This window comes from Poecilia latipinna, unplaced genomic scaffold, assembly GCF_001443285.1.
Source record: "Poecilia latipinna isolate Pla-1442-1.1 unplaced genomic scaffold, P_latipinna-1.0 Scaffold3660, whole genome shotgun sequence".
Taxonomy (NCBI): Eukaryota; Metazoa; Chordata; class Actinopteri; order Cyprinodontiformes; family Poeciliidae; genus Poecilia; species Poecilia latipinna.
This window is the reverse complement of record NW_015116276.1, coordinates 6,485-13,756: the sequence shown is the minus strand read 5'-3', so window position 1 is coordinate 13,756 and position 7,272 is coordinate 6,485. Positions and strand designations below refer to the sequence as shown.

At 44.4% G+C, this 7,272-nt stretch overlaps 1 protein-coding gene and 1 long non-coding RNA gene across 2 annotated transcripts in view; one reads left to right on the top strand and one right to left on the bottom strand.

Annotated features, from left to right (window-relative positions):
• Positions 1–6,923, top strand: part of hspa9 (heat shock protein 9) — a 33,259-nt gene extending 26,336 nt beyond the window's left edge. Inside the window, exons 6-13 of the mRNA XM_015024448.1 lie at positions 236–328; positions 457–666; positions 1,478–1,705; positions 1,792–2,014; positions 5,076–5,170; positions 5,256–5,348; positions 5,888–6,028; positions 6,109–6,923. Coding sequence (XP_014879934.1) covers positions 236–328; positions 457–666; positions 1,478–1,705; positions 1,792–2,014; positions 5,076–5,170; positions 5,256–5,348; positions 5,888–6,028; positions 6,109–6,186 — 1,161 coding nt within the window. The 3' untranslated portion in view covers positions 6,187–6,923. The remainder of the gene's footprint in view (positions 1–235; positions 329–456; positions 667–1,477; positions 1,706–1,791; positions 2,015–5,075; positions 5,171–5,255; positions 5,349–5,887; positions 6,029–6,108) is intronic.
• LOC106941420 (uncharacterized) lies at positions 6,367–7,170 on the bottom strand. The gene is made up of 2 exons (XR_001423355.1): positions 6,964–7,170; positions 6,367–6,919 (listed from the first exon to the last, which is right to left on the bottom strand). It is a non-coding gene; the product is annotated as an uncharacterized LOC106941420 (long non-coding RNA).
• Between the last annotated feature and the right edge of the window lie 102 nt (positions 7,171–7,272).

Sequence of the window (7,272 nt, the reverse complement as noted above, 5' to 3'; positions counted from 1 at the left end):
AGCTTGTACTCGCCTCCATAATGCCACAGGAACTACTGTAGATGCTTTTTGTTGGGCGTGCGGAAATCCAATAAATAAATGAAATTCCCTATTTTATTGTTGGTTCCATTTTGTTTATTAAATTCCATAATTCCATCCTTGTTTTCCGCATCGTAAAAATCACAGGGCCGTAGTTGAGCATTGTGACACACTGCTTTCTTCCTTCTGGTGGCTTTTATTGACTCTGTCTCTCCAGTCTGGTGTGGACCTGATGAAGGACAACATGGCGCTGCAACGGGTCAGAGAGGCTGCAGAGAAGGCAAAGTGTGAGCTGTCCTCTTCTCTGCAGGTAGGAATTGTGTTTTTGTCAGTAGCTCCTCCTGCAGACCGTCCCTCCACACACACACACACACACACACACACACACACACACACACACACACACACCATCCTCTGACATGTTCCTCTGCTCCCCAGACGGACATCAACCTCCCCTACCTGACCATGGACGCCTCTGGACCCAAACACCTGAACATGAAGCTGACCCGCTCTCAGTTTGAGGGCATCGTGGCCGACCTGATCCGCCGCACCGTGGCCCCCTGCCAGAAGGCCATGCAGGACGCCGAAGTATCCAAGGGAGACATCGGAGAGGTGCTGCTGGTGGGAGGCATGACCCGCATGCCCAAGGTATTAACAGGATACCTGTGATCATTCAGCTGAGCCTGTTCAGGACTGGTTGAGATTTATCTGAGAAACTAGTGTTGCTGGGAGAACTGAGCAGCACATTAAAGGAGACCTATTATGCACATTTTTGTACTTCCATTTGGATTTCTACTGGTTCTGAAAACATCCCAGCTGCTTAAAAAAAAAACACGCAACCTGTTCTATAAGGTCGTTTTTTTTTTTTGTTGTCTGGAAAAACGAGCCATTTCAAAACACCCTCCCGATTATTGAGTCACACTGTGCTGTTACCCATCAACTCAAGTGGAGCTCCAGGAGGTTTTACCGCTGTATGCGCTGTACAATGGCTGTTGGAAAAGACAAGTGTTTTGTTGTTGACATACCATCCAGAAACCTCTTGCTGCAGTGTTGTTTGCTGTGCAGGAGGCATTATTCAAATAATAGCATTATTTGAATAATGCTATTCAAATATTTATAATTGTATACTTGTGCATCCGTTTGCAGCCGTTTTCACGTGCATGTGCAAGTGTAAACATTGAGTTGGGGGCGTGGCCAGCGGCAGCTTATTTGGTTTTAAAGTGACAGAGCTTATTCTGAAAAGAATACTGAGCAGACTAAAATCTCATTGTCTAAGAATTATTCTGTGCAAAAAATATAATAAACTTGTTTTTTTACCTAGCTTAACCTGTTCAAGGGAGCACAATAGATTGATAGAATTGTGACACCTGCTGGCCAGGAGGGGTGTTACACAGTGTGATGCATCAGAAATGTAACACAATAAAGCTGTCAGTAACCCTGTGCCTTTCTGTGTGTGCAGGTCCAGCAGACCGTTCAGGACCTATTTGGTCGAGCCCCGAGCAAATCGGTCAACCCTGACGAGGCCGTCGCCATAGGAGCAGCCATTCAGGGTGGAGTTCTAGCCGGTGACGTCACTGACGTGCTCCTCCTGGACGTGACTCCATTGTCACTGGGCATCGAGACCCTGGGAGGCGTCTTCACCAAGCTCATCAACAGGAACACCACCATCCCCACCAAGAAGAGCCAGGTAGGTGGAGCAGCAGCACCACTGGCCCGGCCCGGTTCACCACAGAACCCACTGCAGTATCTCTGTCCTGTCTGCGTCCTCTGAAGGTGTTCTCCACAGCAGCTGATGGCCAGACTCAGGTAGAGATCAAAGTGTGTCAGGGGGAGAGAGAGATGGCAGCAGACAACAAGGTGCTGGGTCAGTTCACCTTGGTGGGGATCCCCCCAGCCCCCCGCGGAGTCCCTCAGATCGAAGTCACCTTCGACATCGACGCCAACGGCATCGTCCATGTGTCAGCCAAGGATAAAGGCACGGGCCGCGAGCAGCAGAGTGAGTACGGCCTGACTAGAGGAGTCTATAGAGCCACTTGGCTTTAATGCAGCTTACTGGGAACATCAAAGAATGGCCCAGTCAAAGTTCAGACATAAATCTCTTTAAAGAAAGAATTGGAAAGAAAATGAGCGGAGACTGTTGATGCTGAACAGGTACAAAGCTGATAGGCGTACGCCAGCTGATCTGCTACTGTAAATGCAGGCGGTTCTACTCAGTTTTGACTGAGGATCTGAATTCAAACTTGAGTTTCCTGTGCAGGGTTTCCCCCAGTGAATTATAGGCCTGGTGGCCCGCCATGCTTTATTAGCGCCACCGCCAGGCTAAGCCTTTCTTGTTTATGCTTTTAGGAAAATGATAATAAAAAAATTACTTAAAGATCTTTTTTTTAAAGCTGGATTACAAGCGTCTCTGTTGCTCTGAGCGTTTCACTGGTGGAGCAGATTTATTCCTAAAAATATATTTATAGAAGATAGGTTTATTAATATATGCCTTTAAAGCCCGACCAATCACACCGCTGGCACCTCTGTCCATTGCCTCACACGCTACAGCAGTCGTAAGTTTACCTCGGCGCGGATCTCGCGCACCTCCTTTTACTCAAACTGGACAAAGGCTGACATGTATGGATATTTACATCAACCCCCTTTGAGGACTTATGTTTCTTTCTAGAGTTTTTGATCAAGGTAGGAGTTTAAACCCCACTGCGTTAGCTCTGGTTGCGCAGCTCTACGTGAACCGCAGGAATAACTTGTGGTTGCGCGTTCAAAGGTGCATTGAGGAGTGGTGAGAATGATTTATATTTGTGGACAAAGACTCTTGTGCGGTTTTTCCATCTCAACACGCTGCCCAGCGCCCTGCTCTGTCTACGCTGATGAAGTTTATGTCTATGTTCCCGGTTGGCCAGAGATTTAGTGGTTAATGAACCAGCACTAACGTCATCATGCAGGTTCAGCCCGGTGAGGAGCTTTTGCTCTTACCTTGCAGTCCCGAATCACACTGGTTTTATATTATTTTATTATTATTGTTCCGGTTACATGATGCGTCAAACCATATCAAATGCTTTGTCCACTTAGTCAGCCAGAGTTGATGTGTGCGGCTGCGCAGAGATCTGAGAAACTTGTCCCATAAACTCGACCAACCAAAATAGTTTCTGTGTCCCCTTGTTAACAACTCAACAGACAGAAATGTAAGAACTACTAAAGCCACATTAACAGCATTGAATTAAATCTCCCGTTTGTTCCGCATCTCTGCGTACTGAGACGGGTTTACGTCATCATGCAGGACCGGTCCAAGGCTGTATGAGACCCTGAGCAGAATTTGACTTAAGAGCCCCTTTTGTTGCTAAAATCATCAGCACCTCTAACAGCTTCTGTGTTAGATTTGGTGAAATCTGGAAGAAGGGGAGTAGTTTAATTGACCAACATAGAAAGCAACCAGTTATAATTGCAGTTTACTAGTTTGTATTTGTGGGCAAACAGAACTCAAACTCAAAGATTAAACTCACAGCATCAGATTGTAGCTATGTTAACAAAACAATCTAACTATGAATATTTTTCTTTTAACTTTTACAAAGTAAACTTGCCAGCTCCTTAAAATCTCGTATATAAATTAGAGGTGTGCCGTTCGATCGGCCACCGATCATAATTGGCCAGTTTCCGTGAAAAAGTGTATGATCGGTGATTGCCGATCACGGTCTCTTGATACCGATCACACAAACCGATCACCTGCATCTCATTTCGCAACCTGCATGTGCAGCTGGTCTCCTCTTTCCTTCACACTGCGCAAACGCGCAGCAACAAATACAAAGCGATGTGGAACTATAACGCACTGAGTGAATGGAGAAGTTTGCATGTTGCGGCGGAAAATTGAAGCACGTGGGGTGAAGCAGGTCAAAATGCATCAACATGACAAATCTAATATAGCATAAAAACTAGGTGTGCCGATCGATCGGTCACCGATCATAATCGGGCCGATTTTCGTGAAAAAGTGCATGATCGGTGATCGGTGATCATTGGCTCTTGTTGCCGATACCGATCACCTACTTCTCATTTCGCAGCCTGCCTGTGCAGCTGGTCTCCTCTTTCCTTCACTCTGCGCAAACGAGTAGCAACAAATCCTAAGCGATGTCGTGTGGAACTATAACGCACTGAGTGAATGGGGAAGTTTGCGTGTTGCGGAGGAAAATTGAAGCACGTGGGGTGAAGCACGTCAAAATGCATCAACACGACGAATCCTAATATGGCATAACAACAATGCCATATTTGACGGAGTTTGGCTATATCGAGGCTCACTGCAGTAAAAAAAGACATGGAGCGATCCGATAGCAGGTAAAGCGGTAAAGCAGCGCATAGCTACAAACACTCACCCGGATTAGCATGACGGTCAGAAAGCTAAACAAATAAGCCGCAAAATTATTTAAGCCTTTGAGCTGCAATGTAAAACGCTGGTTCTGTTCTCGCTGTTGAAGTGCTTATGATTAAAAAAATAATAATTGTGATCGGTATCGGTGATCGGCCGTGATCGGCCCTCATGGGTGATCAGAATCGGCAGGAAAAAACCTGATCAGCACATCTCTAAAATAAATGTTAAACAATTTAAAATCTTTTAATTTATGTATGCTGAAACCATTGAATCAAATTTAGCAGCATTGATCAATCTCAGTAAACAAATGTTACATTTATACACCTGTGGTCTATGTTAAAATATTAGCATTTATGGGGCCCCTGGAGCCTTATGGAGCTGCTGACTTAATTTGGATTAAACAGAAGTGCAAATAATTGATATTCATTTAGTTGTATTTTTCGAAGCGTTTTTAAGACTAGTTGTGGGTTTAGATAGCATTTCATTGGTGATATTTTCAGTAACATATAATTACCCAGTAATATTTTTACATTTCCTGTCTACTTAACATCTTTTAATACAAAAACACGGTGAACCACCTTGGCGCTCCGACTACCGGGCTGAGCAAGTTTTCTGGGGGAAACCCTGCTGTGCTGAAGTTGGAAGGTTTTAATCCTCGTGCTGCTTGGTGAGGATCCTGACCTCTGACTTGTTCCTTCAGTTGTGATCCAGTCATCAGGAGGTCTCAGTAAGGACGACATCGAGAACATGATCAAGAACGCTGAGCGGTACGCCGAGGAGGACAGGAGGAGGAAGGTGAGGCTGTCTAGACGTCAACATTTTCTCCAGGTGTACAGACTGCTTTCTCTTCATCTCACTGGTAACTGTGATGTTGCTGCAGGAACGAGTGGAGGCCGTGAATACAGCTGAGGGCATCATCCATGACACAGAATCCAAAATGGAGGAGTTTAAAGATCAGCTTCCTGCTGATGAGGTACAGCCGCAACATTTTCTGTAGTCTGGGAAATGTGTCTTTATGTCATGTGGGTTTGCTTAGAGATTCTAATGGGAAAAAGCCTGGAATTTTGCACTGTGATTGAGTCCAAAGACATGATTAAATACATTTATTAAGTCTATTGTTCAGATTACCTATAATTCACTCTTGACACATTCGTGCAAGCAGGGCTGGATGATATGGTTGAAAACGTATCTTGATAGAAGAATAGAATTTTTAAAGCTATTATTAGTTGTCTTAAAAACTATTGAATTTGCGTTTATGAAACCTTACATAATGTTAAGATAAACTATTTCTGTCCTCTTAAAAATAGAAATAGCTGAATGCTGGCTAAACACCAGCATTCAGTCTCAACAGGGTTGTAAAAGGAGCCTGAGCTCTCTGATGAAGCGTTAAGTTTAACCAATCAAATCCTCTGAAAAGAACAGGAAGTGAGCATTTATCACTTCCTCTTTGAACCAGGACTTGTGTATTCTAAGGCTGTTTTCCTCACTGATGACTCTGCTGTGTGTCATCAGTGCACCAAGCTGAAGGAGGAGATCACGAAAGTTCAGGACCTCCTGGCCAATAAGGACACAGAGACTGGAGAGAACATCAAACAGGCAGCAAACAACCTGCAGCAGGCGTCTCTGAAACTCTTTGAAATGGCCTACAAGAAGGTAGGAAGGTCGTTCACAGCGAGTCTGGCCTCAGTGTTTGCCTGATGAGCAGAGGGTTGACTCCATGTTGGTGTTTGCAGATGGCAGCAGAGCGGGACGGCAGCAGCAGTGGGAGCAGCAGCGGCTCAGAGGGGGAGAAAAAAGAGGGCCAGCAGTAAACTTGCTGTCTCCATGACAACAAAGGACTTTGTGCTCAGGTGGTTCACCTGAGTTATTCCTCCATGTGAAAGAATATTCTACTGTGTTTTTGCAGTAAAATAGATTCATGTCAATATATGCTCTATGCCCAGCAACACCCTATATGTTTGTAATTTAACTGTTTGTACAATGTTCTGTTATTTTTACAAAGCCCTTAATTGACATTAGATTATTGAGCCTCCTCTGAGGCTGATCTCTTCAGCCTCCTCTCTGATCACAGGCCTAACTCCACCCAGCGTTTAGCATCTGCTGGTCATCAGAGAATTATGTGCTGAACTCAGGCATTGCTCCCACCTGTCCTCAGCACAGCTGACAGAATCTCAAACCTTCAGTTCACTTTTTGCTCTTTGAATGTTCCCATCTATCAGTGATCAGCCGGCCATTCTGGATAATGGGACGGTCTGTGTGAGGATCTCCTCTCTCATTGGTTGTGAGTAGATGAGAAGGCTGTATAGGTAACGCTATGAACCGCAATAAGGTGACTGGATGCTGGAAGCAGGCAGTGCAGTCAGATCTCCCACTGTGTGGATAAGGCAGTGAGGATGAGAAAACATGGATCCAGCTGTGTCTGTTCCCAGCCAGAGGCGATGCTGCTTCTCTGAGCCAGGCCATGATGGATGATAGATGTGGTCCTGCTGAGAAACTGAAGGGTCACAGTAACTGTTGCAGTCTTTTCTAATAAAAAATGAAAACCTGACTCTGGCTGCTCTGTTCAGTGTGTTACCGGTGAAGTTGACCTGTGTTAATACTCAGTGCTGCTTTATGGGATGTTCAAGGTGAAGAAGTTTACTTAGACTAGGCCTCTACTGTGATAGATGAATGTGTGGATTGAAATCCACTTTTAACAGAAATGGTGGTCCCTTCAGAGCTGTTGAGTATTCAGTATGTATGAATACATACTGATTATAAAAAAAATCTTTTATAATTTTTTTAAATAAAACATTTAAAAATGTATATATTTTTTACATGTTTATTTCAGCTCTAAGTATTTAATATCTAGGTGTTTTATAGGAATGTGGATCTTTCAGATCAATTTGAGAAGCAAT